The sequence below is a fragment of the Lissotriton vulgaris genome, chromosome 5 (assembly GCF_964263255.1).
Source record: "Lissotriton vulgaris chromosome 5, aLisVul1.2, whole genome shotgun sequence".
In the NCBI taxonomy this organism is placed as follows: Eukaryota; Metazoa; Chordata; class Amphibia; order Caudata; family Salamandridae; genus Lissotriton; species Lissotriton vulgaris.
Window position 1 is genome coordinate 784,180,375 of NC_141693.1, and position 18,162 is coordinate 784,198,536.

Sequence of the window (18,162 nt, forward strand, 5' to 3'; positions counted from 1 at the left end):
GAGAGAAATGTCATTGGAAATGCCTATGGAATCCACACTGATGCACAAACTTGTGGCTTCCACAAAATTCCCAGTGGCCAACACCCAAGAAGCACCAATTTTCCAGACTTTTCAATACAGAAATTACTTTGAAAAATTAGGTCAATTTGGCAAATTATCTACAGCAGTACGTGAAAGTTACGGTCAGAAAACTCTACACATTTTAAGTCCCTGAAACAGGATTTGGGAATTAAAGCATTAAGTCCTAAAATTAATGTTGGTAAATGACCCTTATTTTGACAAAAGGTGTCATGAATAGGATACTATTTTTAACAAATGGACTCTAAATTGATATATCGCAAAGGAGTGCGTTAGTTAAATCTTTTGAAAATCAGAATCGTTGGATAGTATTGTGAAATGTATAATTAACTTGAAGATCAAGATACAATTAAAATTCACAGACACCAAGTTCCAATGGGCAATTGAGGAAAGTTCACCTCGTTTGGAGAACTCTCAGGCCTGCAGCACATGTTCACCTCTACTTGCTTTTTTGCCACATGGTGGACTGCAAAGGGGCATATGTGAACAAGGGCCAAGATTTATAGTTTAAAAAAGGTTGGGAGTAGGTTTGCTTCTGCTTATTTACATTCATCATTGCAGTTATATATATATGTAAAAATCCAAAACCTGTTCTAAAATGTCTGAAGAAATGATTTCTTGGACAACAATATGCCTTGATTCCAAAAAGGATATTAGGTTCTTCCTTATACCCCCTCCCACCAGGGACCCTACGCATGATAGAGACCTTTATACCTGGCAAACTATGAAAAAACGTTTTTAGGGGGACCTGAAAATCAACCTGCTACAAAGTGTGAATGTGCATTTCAGTTGTGGACTGAAAGCCCTCCTCTTGATTGATCTCAGGATGAGCTGATGTCTCATCAACCTCAGTTTGAGCTTGATATGAGTTTCATTTAGGTCACTGGCCATCTGGTGGCAGACATGGTGAGTTTCTACCCACGAGAGATGGGTGAGTTAAGTGGTTTAGCAGATCTTTTCCTTTCTACCAAATGACATGTGGTAGAATGTGAAAGAGATGTTTTTGTGACTCTTCTTTCTTGAGCACTAAGAAATAATTTCAAGTTTACCTTGAAACTACTCGAAACCCCTTCTACAGAAGGCAGCAACATATGGCTAGGTTTAGTTGGTGACTCTAGGCTGTTAGTTTTAGAGGAGACTGAACACACAAAGTGTAGAGAAACTCCTTTAAGCACTATGTTTAACTGAGTCATTCAGCACATTTTCGGTTTCACCTGGGTGACAAAAGTGAAAAAGTCCTTCCCAAAGTAGAGAGATGATTGTGGTTGAGAGAGATATGCAGTTCAATGGACTCAAAATATCACTGAGAATTTACAAGCTTTGGCCTAGAAACTTGCATATTCATACAGACCTTCTAGCAATGGTCCTTTTTAATTCCAAGGGACATTATAAAGGAGTGAGAATAGTGCACATTGTCAAAGGAGTTATGTGATGGGAGATATGGAAATCAAGTCATTTATTGGCCCCAGTAGTTCAGCCCATGGAGAATTGTCTACGAAAAAAAAACCACCACATCAGAATGGTTTGTGTGCAGGTATCCTACACCGCAATCAGAACTTCATTCAGGTGAAGGGATTTCTCCTTATCATGAAGAGTAGATAAAATAGGATTCACAAAAATTACTGAATTAATGCTTCGGAATAAAACCTTTCAGAGAGTAGGGACTTGAAAAGCAAAGTTATTATTGTTGACTTGCCATCAATGTGGGAGAATCGATAGTATCGTTGAAACTCAGATGTTTCTGAGTAATAGTACTGTTTCAGAGTAATAGTCTATAACTTTAGATCCACCTAATTTTACATTTATTAAATATTTGTGTTCGGTTGCTACTTTTCATGTTTACACCAAGCTCATGAACCGTTATAGCCTCTTTAAAATCTGGCCAAAAAAGTCCAAGACGTCAGAGTAGAAAACTTGTTAGAGTTACAGCGCCAGCTCTGAAAATATCAATTTACATTTTGTACATCTGCAAATCAAAGCCTCTATTCGACTTTTCAAGAGGGAAGTTGAGACGTCTTCTCTTCAAAGCTGTCCGTGATGAGCATGAATTGGGGCTTCATCGTATGTGAGAGGTGATCACGGTTGGTGTTCTTTCCTTAATAATGGATGTGATCTCAAGGAAGACAGGCTGCCATTTTGTACATCCGCCTTATCAAAACTGTCTATAGGTAATGGTGCCTTGCAGGATGGTACAATGAGGTGAATGCTGTGCCCTGACAAACTGAGATGTTCTGGAGTTCACACATTGAAAACGTGGAAAGGCGCACGCCGCGTTCTAGTCTTCCGAGATCAGTAAACGAGCACCATAAATTGGGTGTTAGTAACCGTTATTTAAAGTGCTTAGACGTGGCAGAAAAGTCTTATGTAGTGCTCAAGGAGTACAGCAACAAGAACATTGCAGAAGTCCTACTTCACCCTAAGTGAAGTAACTTAAGTGAGATTTATATAAAGAGGAGTTTAAAGCTTTGAGAGATACTTGGATCTGCCTCAAAATGTTTATGTTAACATGCATTCCCTCCTACTCATGAAGGATATGGATTTAAAAGAAATTATTTCTGGTTGCAATGGTTTGAAATGTTTCTCTTATTATAAATGATTCAATTGGTCTAGTGTTGTAATGCCTGATGGAATAAAAACCATATTCTTTAAATTCAACCAAAACTGTACAATGAAGAACTTAACTTTACTATGTGTGAATGGGCAGAATTACAATCTGAACAACTGTTCTTAAAGTTTACACTACTTAGGACATCAGACTATTAGTTTTCTTTTACTAGTATTTTCCACAGCTGTTTAATGTATCAAGGTACTGCAGTGCCAAACTCATGCTCGTATGAGACGTCACTGCATCTAATACCACTGTACGCCACAAAGTAGCTAACATACCCACTGTCTACTGAGAAGGCCATTAGACACCAAGAGCAAACACCATCCTATGCTTCTTGGTGGATGGAGCCCCAAGCTGGAAAGCAGGGTTGTGCAACTCAGAACATATTAGAGAGAGAGCTCTCTTCTTCAACAGTCTCCCACCATTATAATCCTTTTGAACCTTACTGGACAACAACCAAGCTTCATTTCATAAGATTAATTGCAAGGGGTTGCAGGTGTTCCATGCTCAATTGTGTACCAACAAATGACAGGCACTGTGTTCTTCAGCAATTCCCTCTAATGTACTATCAAATGCCTGAAAACTATCTTTGAGATTGCAGACATAACCCCCACTCTGAGCCAGGCAGATGCACGTACCTGATCGAGAAGACACACTGTACAGTACCTTGCATACCTGCAGGACCAAAGTCTTGCCTGGTGAGGAACACTGCATGGTCGTGATGCTCAGAATGGTCAGGGTCTGTTCGCTGCTGAGCGTGCGCCCAGCGGCACACCTGCTCTAAGCTCCGCGATGGGTTCCCACGCTCAATCAAGCCAACTGACTGACCAAAAAGACAAAAAACATAATGCATATTAGACAAATCATTACCTTACCTAGTATAACAAAGAGCACCCAGAAATATGTGTATTCTTGAAATATGCAGTGATGATCAACTTTAATGAAAACTACTTTGTATTATCAATATAAATGTAAACGTGGACAAGCTCACAGAGAACACAGCAAAAACTAAATAACTACACAAAGCTTGAACGACAACCAGAATTATTTCATACTACTACTACCATTATTATTATTACTACCACTATTACAATATGTTATTCCTACCACTAGTTACATTTTTTTTATTTTAAGCAATATTTATTATTGTACATTTTACTTAGTGAAAATAACAAAAGTTACTCTTACTCAACTCAGTGGTGCTCACATTATCAATCTCTGGGTTAATCTGCAGAAAGAGAAGGCAAAAAGGCCCCCTTTCCACTGTTTCCAATTCAGCCTAATGGTATTATTTTAAAATACCTTTTGATGTGTGTTAGTAAATGTGAGGAATTCTTCTCCCTCTTGAAAATACAGAGTTTTGCTTTTCTGTGCCCTCCCTGTTGACCATCCACTGAGAACTGAGATCTTTATGTTGTTGTAATGAACAGATAACTAAAATGTTCCCTATGTATGTGAACAGAAACCCCAAAAGAACGCAGACCGCTCCAAACAATAGAAAAATGTCTGTCTTTTTTTCTCTGGCTCCGAATTTTGAGTCCATGCCCCACCCGAGCCCTTAAGTAAAGTTCAGCAATTCTATTCTCGTTTTCTGAGTGCTTTGACAAACTGATACCCCCTCAAGTCCTCCTCGTACCAGAACCAAACTCCTATTGCTCAAATGAAAGGAAAAGAGACTGAAGCCAGAAATCAGTACACCAGAAAACACGTGTAAGAAAATGAAATGACAAACTCTATCTCCAACAGCACTTCAGGCTCTGAAAGTCGGAACTTGCCTAGCCCACTTCAGCCATTGGCAAATTTCATTGTGATGAGCAGCATTCCACTCATTCAAGTGGGGTACATCCGAACACATAGGGCCTTATTACGATGTTGGGTGGACTCATGTCCGCCCGACACCATTGTGCAATCGGGACTGACCGACCTCCGGTCGCCGGTCCCGACTGCAGCATTACAATACGACGACACATGGTGCGGTTGCATACTCCCATTTCTCTATTGGAGCTTGTGCTGCAACAGTAAACTTGCCGTAGCATAGGCACCCTTAGAGAAATGGGAGAATCTGTTGAGGAGCCTGACACACAGTGCAGGGATTAATGCCCACTCAGCCCCTAACTGAAGGCCCCCAAAGTCGCTGTCAGACAGGCTTTTCATGTCGGAAATGTGGCTGCCGAGGCCACGCAGTGGCCATCAGGAGGGCGGCCCCCTAGACACAGAGGCCTTCCCCCGCCCCTCTATAGCCCTTCTCCTGCCCCGGGCAGGCGGAGTCCCGAGGGGAGTTAGGAGGAGCTGAGTGGTCACGTCCGGTGCGGCAGGCAGGGCGAGGGGTATTTAAGCCCCCCTCGCCATCTTCCCTGCCTCTTTGCCGCACCGGACGCGTCGTAGTGACCTCGTGGCAGGGACACACATTTTCTAGGGGCGGGCCGCGGACATGGTTTGGCTCGGCCGGAGTGTTGCAGCGTTTTGTCGTCGCTTCTTTGGGCCTGAAGGGCCGTTTGCGTCTTGCGGTGAGTCTGGGGGAAAGTTCTCTCACCTCCGGAGGCTTCGGGGTGGCTGGATGCCCCTGTTTTTGCAGGCTCTGTAGTTGGTGTTCACCGGAGTCCCCCCCCCCTCTTTGCCTTTTTTAAATGAGGACTACCCAGGGTGTGTTGAGGGGGGGGGACAGGCAGTTTGATTGCGGCACAATCTTTTTGGGCTATATACTCATCCTTTCTCAGGTGCTCCAATTGTGCACTTACCGGGTGTTGCAAGGCGTCCCGTTGGGTGGGGGCGGGAGATCGGTCCCCACGGGTGAAACGGTTGGCTAGGCTGGGGGTCCCGAATTTTGTGGCAGATGGCCGTGTCCTGGGGTTTTGGACCGTAGGCGTCGGGTTGAGCAGTGAAGCGTGGGGTCCAATTTTGCTATGGGGAGGTAGCCTTGATGCCAGTGCCCACGTTTAAATAGATTGTTTTGAGTGGACAATGTGGATCCTCGGTCAGCCCGTACAGGCGCTTCACCATATCGGTGCCTATTGTGCCTCTGCTCCTCCATTATGTGGCATCACGGGTGCGACAGTGTGCCTGCAGAAGCTGGGGTGGAGCAGCTGCAATGAGTCGTGTGTACCGTTCTGTCGGCGAAGTTTATATACCCCCTCCGTTTCAATGAGGCTGTCGGTAGGTAGCGTTACTTGCCACAATTTGGGTCGTGCGCGAGTGCCTGTAGTAGTACTTCAGGACAAAGGGCTAATGTGGCAATGTGTGCTGTTTGAAACCAAAAAAGATGTATGCCTTTGGGCAATTTTATTATAATTGTTTTACATTATCGAGGGCCTGACAAATCCCTCAGCCATATAAGTTTTAAAAGAGCCATTACAAAAAAAACAAGTACTGGCAAGCACTGGATGTCAGCCCTACTGGGTTTACCAATGCATGTTTCATTAGGAGAGGAACTTTTCCGTGGGAAGCTTGCATGCAAGCAATGCAAGCATATATATTGAGTGTGAAGAAACTTGACAGGATCTTTTGTAGACCAACCATTAGGTTTCTGCAATGACACACTTTTATTTCAACTTTATTTTGTTTTGTTTAGGTGAAATTTTAAATGTTGCAGAGTTCGCAAGCCAGAAACGATCATGATTTTGGGATGTGGGTGTATCTTCGTACGTGACAGAAACAATTGTTTATGCAAAAATGATTTCTGTATGAGGCAAGCAACATATTTTTGGGGAGCGTATAAGACCCATATAATCAATATATGTGCATTCATATAACAAATGGCATACATATTACAAAATGATGTTGCTTATGTGTTGTGCACTAATTCCTACTCTAACTTCAGCACAGGGAAGATTGGAGAATCATTTCTTGCTGAATTAAACAGCGGATTTCCTTCCTGAATAAATGTACAAAACACGCATGACACAACCTCACTTCACAAACTAGACTCTGCAAAGCTAACTGGTGCTATTCCAAGAACCCCACACTTCCTGGTTTCGTCATACGTCCTCGCTTTCAGCTCTGTGAACATACAGCAGCCTCTGATCCCGGCTGTCTTCTTGACCCCATGACCTTAAAATATCAATTTCAACGCAAGACCAGAAATGAATGGAATGCAGAGGTGGTGAAGGCAGAAAAAAAAGACATTCATCAGGAGGCCTTTAAAAAATGGCCGTGACATGCAGGTTAGAATGTCGAGCCATTGGCTTTCGAGCATTCTCAACTCCCAGGAAGCCTTTCGGCACTGGTCAATTTCCGCGGCATCAGATGATGGGATTCTAGATGAAATTGTATGGTCTGTGTGCTTCAAATAATTAAAAGCAACGTGCAAAATTCACAACATTGTGAATGTGTTCCAAAAGTGTTTGAGTGCGCGTTAAGATGTTGGTATGTCATTTTAAGAAAAGCTACTATGTCAGAGGTTTGTAGAGTTTGTATTTTTCCCCCTCTAAGTGGATGATCAAAAGTAATATTTAAAGTCAAACTACTGTTGACTTTAGGGGCTAAGGTGCTTTACTTTTGGGTGAATCGACCAAACAATTTTGATTTTTACTTGAAAGGACAGGTCGGAAACAATTGGACTTAATATGTAAGCTTTACAACTGCTTATTACCTTTTGCAAGACATCTAAGTCTGAAAACGAGTATTCTTTTATCAATACATGGTCCCCAGAACAATATGCTCTATCTGTTCATAAAACACAATGCTAGCTCCAGACCTAGGATTAAGGCGAATGTGTTTGGCTGAATGCCTGTATCCTTTTGGTTTGGGCGGAGACTGATTTGAATTTATGTAAAGACAGACAAGCTAAAAGTCATAAAGGGGATTCTGCCTCCAGATTAAATCCTTGTGACAGAGAGTGATTTGAGGATGTCTACCAATCAGGTTTTGTAGATGTTCTAATTTTGTCATACTCTCTTCTTATGTTTTCCCCAGGAGAGAGTCTGTGACCGAGAGGGATCATCTCCCTAACCTGCTTTGGCATGATTAAAGGCTTCATCCCTCGGTACAAAACACACCCTCCATGCAGGGACCCAATGCCATCCACTCTGGCCAAGTTCTCTGGGAGAACTTCCACTTACACAATATGCAGGCAGCCAAAAAACACTCAAATCAGGGAAATACTTTCATACTAATGGTTCAAAATTGAAAAGTGTGAAAACTCGTCTTTCAATGTACTTACTTGTCGATATCCCACCAGGATCATTCGTACCAGGACAATGTTGATGTGCACTCCCAGCGACTCGTCATGGTAAATTTCATCCACCTAAAGCAGAAAACAATTAGAAACGTTGAATGTTAAATAATTTGTCACTTTTAATGCAAACTTTTCAATCAAGTCTAAATAGAAGGTTACCAAAGTAGCTAATTTTAATATGTAACTGAAAAGACTCTTGGAAATCACCAACCGATATCTAAAAGGTTTTTTTTTTTAACCTTAGTTAAAAGTAAATTCTATATCACTCTAAGCAATGAATTCTCCCATCCTGCACACTTATCTAATACGTTTATAAGAAATGTAATGATGCAAATTAAAGAAAGACACACAACAATAAATAAGCATCAGTTGTTTTTATTTAGCATGTGAAAGGCAAGGAAAACTGACACGTTTCTGCACTTGAGCAGAGTAGGGACATTCTCCACCAGGACACAGTTTTCTGTTGATTAAGCCAATAACATGAACCATTGGCACTATTATTCTTCGGCGCAGTTAAAAAGGCAACAGACTCCATTAAACACACATCGGTTTATGAAGATGACTTCTTAAAGAAAAATTGAAATCTAAAACACAGCAGTTCCTTTTAATTTGATGAACCATTGTAATGCATGCTAGGCCGTAGGTCATCCCATTATTCCACATAGGACATATTTCTATTTACTTTGAGGGCATTAAAGATGTCTCATATTTATATAAGAAACCCATTTGTGCAAGAGTAATCTACGAGTAAAATGGGAGCACCCTACAGTCGAGTGATAGTCTGGGCTCAGGAGCGGCTCTAGGCTCATGATGGCCCTGGGCAGGGAACGTGGGTAGGGGGCCCCGGAAGAGGTGGTCCGGGCGGGGCGGGGCCGAGCACGGAGGCCAGTGAAGAGGAGGGGGGTCAGGGTGTTGGAAGTGGAACAGAGCCAGAGGCCGCCAAATCGCTGCCAGGGGCCACTGTGCAAATATGTATCCATCCTCAGAGGATTATTATATTAAGGATATATATAGGCGTGGTGGCCTCATGGGGTTTGGTGACCCTGTGCAGGTGCACAGCTTGCACATGCCTAAGGCCGCCCCTGCTGGGCTACTCCCTTGCACTAATCGTCTCCCATTACCAAAGACTCCATGTTGCTGAATGCTTTAATCTGCTTGATCACAACACTGGGTGGCTCGAAAAGGCTTGTGACAAGACATTTGCATTGAGAATTCCCCAAGTAAATCCGGCCTGTCTCCTTCCACTGTCAGCTCCGAATAGGATATTTTGTAATATGGAGCCAGTGCTGGAATGCCAAACACTGCCATAAATTATATCAGCATATTACTGGCTTGAGTCTAAGTGAATTCTTTGGTGGCATTCTTTAATCTCCCTAAGACCAAAAGGACTATGGAGAAGCCTGGTGGAATGGGGATGGGGCCCAGGGCCGTAGCCATGGGGGTGGGGGACATTTTGTGGGCCAAGCCAGCCTAGAATAATCTTCCCCCCGACCCCACCCCCAAACAAGTGAGGCAGCTGGCACACTTTAGAGGTGCAGGAGTTCAGACGGTGAATGTGCAATAAAAATCCCTCCAAGGGTCGTTTTTATCTTATTACATTTTCTGTGTTTTCCAAGACATTTTGAATGTCAGTCTGTCCCCTGACAAATTGCTTCTTTTAACATGAAAATGTTGTTTACTTTTCTTCCTTTGGAAAGTGAGAGGATGGTCTAAAGTCCACTATGTGACAATCTGTCTGAGATATAGACAGGGCCACTATAATTAGGCAGCAGCTGAGGCCTAAATTCTGTGGCAGTGTTGGCTAATTTATGTGGCAAGAAAACACAAATGATACTCCTTAATGCTCCACATTTTTTTATAGTATCACTTCATTATTTTGTCGTTGTTTACACTTTAGCACTGTCTGGTCAAAGGCTTCACTATATTAGTACCGGTTCTATGTCCAAATACAGCTCAATGTAACTAAAAGGTGGTCATTCAACCTTGAAAAAGGACCTTCCATTGCACAGTAGCACATGTTTCAGCCTTTTTAGTACATTTGTATTTGTTTCAGCTAGAAACACAATTAGTTTTTTTGTTAAAATCTGCAGAATATGCAGCAGATGCTGGATAATGTGGCAAATGAAATACATAATTATGCTGAAAATTCTTAAGAAGAAGAATCGCATAGTTCCATGGCCACAGAATCTCATAATTCCAGTGGCATTATGTAGAGGGAGTGAAAAAATAAATACTGTAGGATATCACTTTATTTCTAAAACACAAAAAGCATAATCTACCTGCAAATTAACTGTACACATATTTCACCATATACTAGGCGTACATTTTGTTTATTAATTCTGAAGTGTGATGGAAACAAAGATTTTAGCAGGATCAAAACAAATCTTGGTGATGAAAGTGATGAATATAGTATTGTATTGTATTACCCATTTGTAGAGAGATGACTACCCCTATGTGTAGCACTGACATGCTTACATTGGCAGCATTCTACACCCTACAGGTTGTTGTGTGGTTGTGTGTGTATTGTCTTTGTTTTGTGTTCCAAGGTAGGAAGTGTATTCATGTTGTGTTTGATAACCACTGAGGTGTGCTTATCAATTTTTGGGCTGCAGTGCTTAGCAGGGGGTGGATGGCAAGGTGTGAGAGACACAGGCGCATTAACTATCTTTTATGGTTTTTCAGTCACTGGCAGCTTTGAACAGCAACCGTGGGCCCCATTTATGGTATTTCTTATGATTATAGTCTGCTTAGCTGGTTACTGCACTGAGTATTGGGGCAGATTTACTTATGTGTCATATAACTCAGCAAGACAACTTGCTGCACTGCTCACAATTGACTTTCATGGCCTCATGTCATTAGGAAATATCTACTAGTAGTCATGGATAAATGTACCAGATTGCTGCTGGAAAAGTTACATCATCCACCAGAGCAGCAAAACAATAACAGCACAAATTATATATTTGAAGCGTGGACCCTTCCCCACACCCTAATTTCAGACAATGGACTGCCATCACCACTCATGTGAGTTTCATAACCACTTGGCAATTCAGCATCTGAAGATAATGCCTTAGTGGCCCCAAGCCAATGGAATGATTGAAAGATTCAGGGGCAAAATCGAAAAGGGTGATTCAAGAAACAGGTTGAAGGGGTACACTTAAGCACAACACTCTGTCAGGTGTTAAGAGCATATCAAAACATGATGGCCACATGAATGTATGTGCGCCCACTGCATAGCAAACTGCTGCAATGGACCACACCAAGCCAACACTCCAGCCTGCAAGATACAGCTGCCAAAATGAGAAAGATGACATTGTATGAGGAAGCGTGGAAAAGCACTGTAGATGAAGACAACTTGATACTGGATTGACAGCATCAGAGGAAAAAACTGACACCGCATGTTGACACTGAAAGAAAGTGTAGTATGATGACAGCCATCAGATCAGGAAGAAGTGTCACCTGGAACATCTCGCATCTCAAACGAGCTGTGGAGCCCAGGAACAGGAAGAGAAATTGATGGGGAAGACTTTAGGATCTATCATAGGTAAAGACAACAGGAGGCCCTTGATGAAGGTGACAGGGAGGTGTCCATACCCAAAACGCCAGTAGACACCAATGACTCTTCGAGGGCATGGAATAGTGTCCACGTGTCTATGAAGAAGTGGGGAAGTGTCGAGGGGGGACCTAGGACCCTAAGGGAACCTCGGGCCCAGAAGCCACCAGCACAAACTGTACACGGGACATTCAACCCAAATGAGAATATTGACAGGTACAGGAAGGGAGGAGTAAGATAGAGAACCAGGGCTGGAGATGATAGAATCATGTTGCATGTAGGCCTTGCATCGACATCAGAAATAATTAATGAAATAGCCAACGTGCACCATTCCTGGTTTTCCTTTCACCTTGCAAGAGGACCCCAACATTTCCTTATCGTCCCACTCTTCATGTGAAGCAAGAAAAGTCTGCAGAAGGGTAGAAAGATTTCTTTGGACAGAAAGATCTGAAGCTTCTAACCTGCACGATTTGGATTTTGGCAACATCTTAATTCAAAGTTGGTCTAGGCATAGAAGCAATCGAATGAAGTGCTAATCAAGGAATAGAAGCAATCGAATGAATCGCTAATCAAGTGGCCGCCTGACCTGTTCCGAAACAAAACCCATTATGTGCCACGCCCTGCTTCATGAAGACGATCTTTAGAACTGCAGATGCAGGCCTGGGAATCCATTGCATCAGAGTGATGCCTTATGTTTATTATGGCTCAGTAAATTAAAAAATCCATAAAAAGTACCGTCTGGCACATAAAAAAATCCCAAAAGAGTTAAACTGCTGCAAAAAATAAATTCCTTCAAAGCAGCTTTGAATTATTTAGCAGATGACGCCACATGCCCTGGGTAAAATGGTCAGAAAAGGATGAGTTTGTACGGTTAAAACATTGATAAACACGAAAACTGGGATGAGCACTGCGACAAGGAGAGTTCACAAACATTGGAAGCACATCAGAGGCTCCAAGGAGCAGGCCTCATCGACGCAGATGGCCATATGGCAGCAGCCTGGGTCTAAACCTCTTCCATGGGCTGCGCAGACCCCTGTGCTAATGCTTGGGGAAGCTGGAAAGGGAACAAACTGAACCCGTGTCTGTGTAAATGGAAGGGGTGAGGATGATCAGATATGACAAAGGCCACAGGAATTTTGCGGCAATGGAGGACCAAATTATATACCATTGTAGCTACATTATAAGGCACTAAAAGGTCAATTCTTATCATAATGCAGCAAATTATGTGGCAGTACTGCTATTTTGCCATTTTAAGAAACAGTTGTACTACTTGTGCAAATGTTTCATTGCATTAGTGGTAGTTTAACATCTTAATAAAGCAATTAGAAACTAAAAGTTGGCCAGTTGACATTGTACTGCACTACGTGTGCCACTTTTTTAGTAACGTTTGATCTGTTTGAGAAAGAGCCATTTTTGTTCATTATGTGGCAAGCACAGAAAATCCATAGCTATACAGAAAATGCTACAGATTTCCGGTCCAGGGATGACCAGGCCTGGCAGTTCGGGCTGGACTGTTTCCATGAGGCACAGTGTCAAGACTGATTTACATATGGCTGGGTCTGAACTGGGGTGGCAAAGTGAGCTAAAGAATGATGATGGATTCAACCCAGATCTGTGACTGGGAGTGAGTGTCTGAAAAGTTTCAGTGCTCCGTCCATAATCTCCTTGTGTTTACAGATGCAAAAAGGTCATATTTTCACTGTCCCTCGGTATGCATAACTGACCAGGTCACAGTCTTGAACAGATCTCGCTGAAAACATAAAATAACAACCTGGCTCAGGGCGTTAATTTCAAAGATTGGGGAACCAGGACATACATCCTGGAAACAGCTGAACGCTTATTTTTATGTATCACATAAGCCTGAATTATAATTATAAGTATTGCCGTAAATTCACATTTTTTACTTCACAAATTTTGGCAGGTAAAAGCTGATGGAAGTTTTTGCACAGAAATACCAAAATATTCCAGGTTTGCAACTCAGAACTGTCAGAATCATTCAATAGTACCAAATTCTTAGATCTGGAAATCAAAACCAAGAGGTCATACTGCACCCAATAAATAACATAACACAGTTGCTGAATATTTACCGGACATGGTATTACCTCCCTGTTTGGCATTTCACGGGGCACTGGAATCTTGTTGTGGTAAGTTATGAACCTATTTGGGGACCTTGGTCATGGCGGGGGTTACTGGATCCCACATGTGGTTGTTTAGGGCCTTTTGACTGTCTTGTTCCTGGGCCAGATCTACTATGATCATTCAACATGATCACCAATTAAATCCATGCAACACTTGACCCTGTGTTTTGCCAAGGAGAACAGTTCAAAGTTGCTCAGGGACATAGTGTGGGGGCAGAGACTCAGGACACAACAGTTATGTAACAGACACAATATTTTCCTTCCAGCCCAGTGCTTCTTTTATCAAAAAGGAAAAGTACTTTAATACAGCCCAAAATGCAGTATTACATAAGAAATAACAAAGGCAAAAGGTTATCCACTTGAACAACAGGAATTTCTACACAGAAACTAATCATGTTTCATGTAAGTGTAGCTACAGGCTCACAACAATTTGCGCGTAGGTTCTCTGGCTCTGTGACTCATAGGTCAGTCTGTAACATATCCCAGGACTGAGTCTTTAAAGTTAAGGCATTGTCTTAATACACTTTAGCTCAATGTTTAGGGAGTTTCAAAAGTCCTGACTTTACCTGAATGTTGATGCTCAGATACAATGAGCACATTGCTGGGATTCTTGAGTTAGATGCATGGGTTTGTCACACCATCTTTGGATTCTCTCAACACACGTGCTTCTACTGTGCGTGTACCATGAGTGACAGCATTTTGCCTGATCTCAGGTGCACATTCACTGTTTTACTGTTTGAAGAGGTACATGTACATTTCCTGTCCTTTTCCCAGTTCAACCCCCTTACACCCAGTTTATGGCAATTTACTTCCATTCCAGGATATTCACCCAAAATCAACTCACGCCTCCAAACCATGAGTAAATATCGCATGAGCTACTTCATCCAGGGGCCATGGTCAAAATGTTCTGCCATGACATCTACTAAGTGGTAGCAGGGACCATTAGGTGTTATTCATTGTTGCCTGTTGATCTTGTGTGATGGAGACCAATATAGTTACCAGCCATGTTATTCCTATGTACAACATGGAGTCTTATGTTTATAAGGTGGATTTATTTCCTGCCTTTTTCTTTTTAGGTTACATACTGTGCACTCTAGGACGTAGAAACAGAGGTCCAGACCATACTAAACTCTGCAAAATTGGGGAGAACAAATAAGTAAAGACTGACAGCGTGCATTACGCCTCATAGAAAAAGGCATGTCTTCATGTGTTGCATACATCTATCCCCTCATAGGAATTTCACGGGCACAACATATTATTGTTATGTTTCGGATTTGTTCGATTAGTTCAAGAAAACATAAGACAATGCAGAGTGCATTATGTTATGGCAAATGGTTATGTCTAATTTTGGCCTAGTGGAAAATTGAAACTGTTTAGGGAAGACTCTAAACATAAAGGAGATAGAGGAAAGACACAGAGGACCTACTTTTAGGTTTCCTGCCATTCCTGATTCAGCCATTGAAAGTTATGGGCCAAATTGGGAACTACAAGTGATGCAACATCCTGGGGGCAAATTTTCAAAACCGTCACCCGAAGCAGCCCAGCAGCCAATAATGCTGCTCTGTGTTGCCTGACAGGGAGGGAGCAGGAGAGCCCCATATCTACAGGGATATGTCTGTCTCCTCTCCTCTCCCTAGTGCTGGCACTCATTTCAGCTGATGTGCATCAAGCATGCGTGCCTGAGTCTACCATAGGTTTTGTACAGGAAGGCTACCCTTTCTGGGCAAAATACTGTGCCCAGATAAGTTTAAATACTTTTCCTACTTTATATGTGTGCTACACTGTGCCGTGCACAGGCAAAGTCGAAAAAGAAAGTTGAAAGGAGAATAAAAACATTTCTCCTTTTAATGCCTCCTTTAAAATGGCATTAACATTTGGAGCTAAACCCTGTCTACTATTATTTGTATTTAGGGTTTGGCATCAAAAGGCATGAGTGGTTGCATGGGAACGCCCAAGCACTACCAATGTAATGCCCCTGTGGTGCTAAATAACTCAAAGCAGTGCTTTGCGCTGCTTTGCGTTACTTTTAGGGTACTTTCCAGCACCTGACAAGTTTTGTGCTGGAAAGTAAATTAGGAAACAAACATTTTAGGCTGGTTAGTGTCCCTTTTGAGACACTAACCCAGTGCAATATGCTTGTAAATCCACAGGTGTTTCCCACTTTGACATTTCTCCAGCTCAATGCAGGTGAAAGGTCTTTGTTGGAAAGAAGCTGAAACCGGGAAATACCACTGGAATCAGGTGTGGAAATAAGTTTCTCTGTGGAATTCCCATCTCTGGGGGACTTTCAAGGTGCTAGTCACAATTCCACGGAATTCCTGCACCTGCCTACAATGGACTCTGATAGTGTTTAGCAGATGCTCCTCTAAAAACTTTTTTTTTTTTGTACAGCCAGGGTCTTAAAACACCACATGGCAGGAAGACGTAGCCCAACTAGGCTGCCAGTTTCTTTTTCTGAACTTCTGAGTTATAGGCAAATCACATTACTTAATGCTAAATTAAGAATTCAGTTTAGTTTCTGATTACATTTCAATGTTGCAGAACAGTGTTTCTTTAACCCCTTGGGCGCAGCCGCGATTCTGCGCCTGCGCGGCCGTTTTAAAGAGTGGGCGGGTTCATGACAGCCCCCAGCCGTCATCAGCACACGCCCACCTTGATGCTTGACGGCTGGGGGCCGTCATCAGCATGGAAGGGGTTAATAACCAAAAAACATTCTATGCAATACACATCTACGGCAAAATCACTTTCACAATAAACGCCAATTTATGCTTTTTATTGTGGATCTCCGCAGGCCTAGAGCCATTCATGAATACAATTGCCAGGTAACATAAATAATCACGTTCATGATCTGCGTTCCTCCCCACGTCATCAATTTGCCTATTTATATCAAAGTCATTAATTTAGTGGAATACATTTCTTGTTAATTATAGGGAGGACCTGCCCTAAGTGCTTAGACTGTTAATTGTCTGATTTAGACATTAGGATAAAACCTTGACCTCCTTTATTTCAGCCTCATGTAGAATCCCAAACAAAGCCCTGCATGTGTATATCTGTGAGCCTTTATTTGACCATATCTGGTACGTTTAGGAAGTGAGTAAACCTGGACAAAATGAAGTTGGTGATGAGGTCTAGTAACCAAAACACGCAAAGAAGTAATTTCCTCCAGAAATCACACAAAAAATTGTCAAATGGTCTTGTGAAGAGATGACTGGTTAATTAACACCTTGTTCTAACTAGTAACTTTATGATTGCTTGTATTCAGTAATAAAATGTAAATAACTTGGATTTCTAGGGTCCATCACTCCTGTTGGGACGATAATCTTCCATGCATAGTAAACAGCAGGTACCCCTGCTCTGCTGCCTGTTAAACTGGTATCCTGACTTAGATTTTGGACTTGGGGTCATGCTAACCTGGCATGTGCAAGAATCCGTTGCCTGTCCCTGGTAATGCAAGGTCCAGAACCTGTTCTGTGACTTATAGGGGAGCACTTAGCATGCCCTCCTGGTGGCCATTGGATTATTGTCCAGATTCTGAAAGCATCGCATAAAGTGACAGGGACGGTGCACCTTGTTCTTACAATCTACAGTGTGATCAGACCTTTTTCTCTGTGATAAGGGGAGGCAAAAGTCCAAGCTCCTCTCGTGCTCCTATCACACTGTTTTGTGACACTCGGAACCTGGTACTAGCCACCTGTTTGCATATTAAGTGTATTTATGTTCAGTGAGAGTACAGCACATCTATGGTAGTAGGACTCCAAGTTTGGGTACTGCGGTCATTGGGATGAATTTTGGATGTCAGTAGTGTGAGGCATGGCACAAGTTGAAGGATAAAGATAGTGAAATTGTATTGTCACAATCCTGTGACTGGAGGATTCAGAAAGTGTTCATTTCAGAAAGTCAATGAGTGCCTTGATAGAAATGGCCTGTTGGTTAGTTCTTCCTGAGCACTGACATTTGCTAGATCGCAAGGGTGAGTGGTGGGTCTGCAAATTCTGTTGAGGAAGTTTCTATGGAGGACCTGTCCATTTGTCTATCAATTAATACTGCATCACGGTGCAGAGCTATCCTTCATTTGGAGGGCCCTGATTGCATCAAGCTCTATTGCTACCTTCTGTGAGAGCGATCCCTTTGCTACAGCGCCATGTTCTTCTTGACCACAGATCGGAGTTCTCCAAGAAGCATTCATAAAGCTTCTGTGTACCCAGGGTTGGTGAATGCCTGACAGCCTCAAGATAGGGGATCTCATCTGAAGACTGTACTTTATGTGCGAGGAGCTGAGGTCTGCCTAAAGTAGCTTCTGAGAGAGGGAATGAGTGGGCCGGGCCCTGTGGATGGAGAAACTGTCTCCGAGAAGACGCCCAATATGCACCTGGAATGAAGATCCCCCGGAGAAAAATAGATTGCTGAGAAAGCGAAGCCAGGAGGGACAGGTGTCCTTGAGGAATCCCAACGGTCTCTCTATGTAGTTTCAGTGTGAAATGCACCACACCGTATCAGAACAAGAATCCTGTGTCATCCGACAGTTTGGTCCAGGCTTAAGATACTGATGCTGCTGACCAGGGCCGGGCTGAGAACAGAAACCGGCCCTGGCAAACTGCTCAGCTGCCCCCCCCCC

General features: G+C 42.6%; 1 protein-coding gene across 2 annotated transcripts in view; it reads right to left on the minus strand.

Moving 5' to 3' along the window:
- ADAMTS14 (ADAM metallopeptidase with thrombospondin type 1 motif 14) overlaps positions 1 to 18,162 on the minus strand; it is a 508,740-nt gene that overhangs the window by 251,399 nt on the left and 239,179 nt on the right. Inside the window, exons 5-6 of one of the 2 annotated variants that reach the window (XM_086922254.1) lie at positions 7,845 to 7,928; positions 3,353 to 3,509 (exon numbers count right to left, since the gene is read on the minus strand). In XM_086922254.1, the coding sequence (XP_086778380.1) occupies positions 3,353 to 3,509; positions 7,845 to 7,928 (241 nt within the window). The remainder of the gene's footprint in view (positions 1 to 3,352; positions 3,510 to 7,844; positions 7,929 to 18,162) is intronic. The other variant, XM_086922255.1, reaches the window with a different exon arrangement.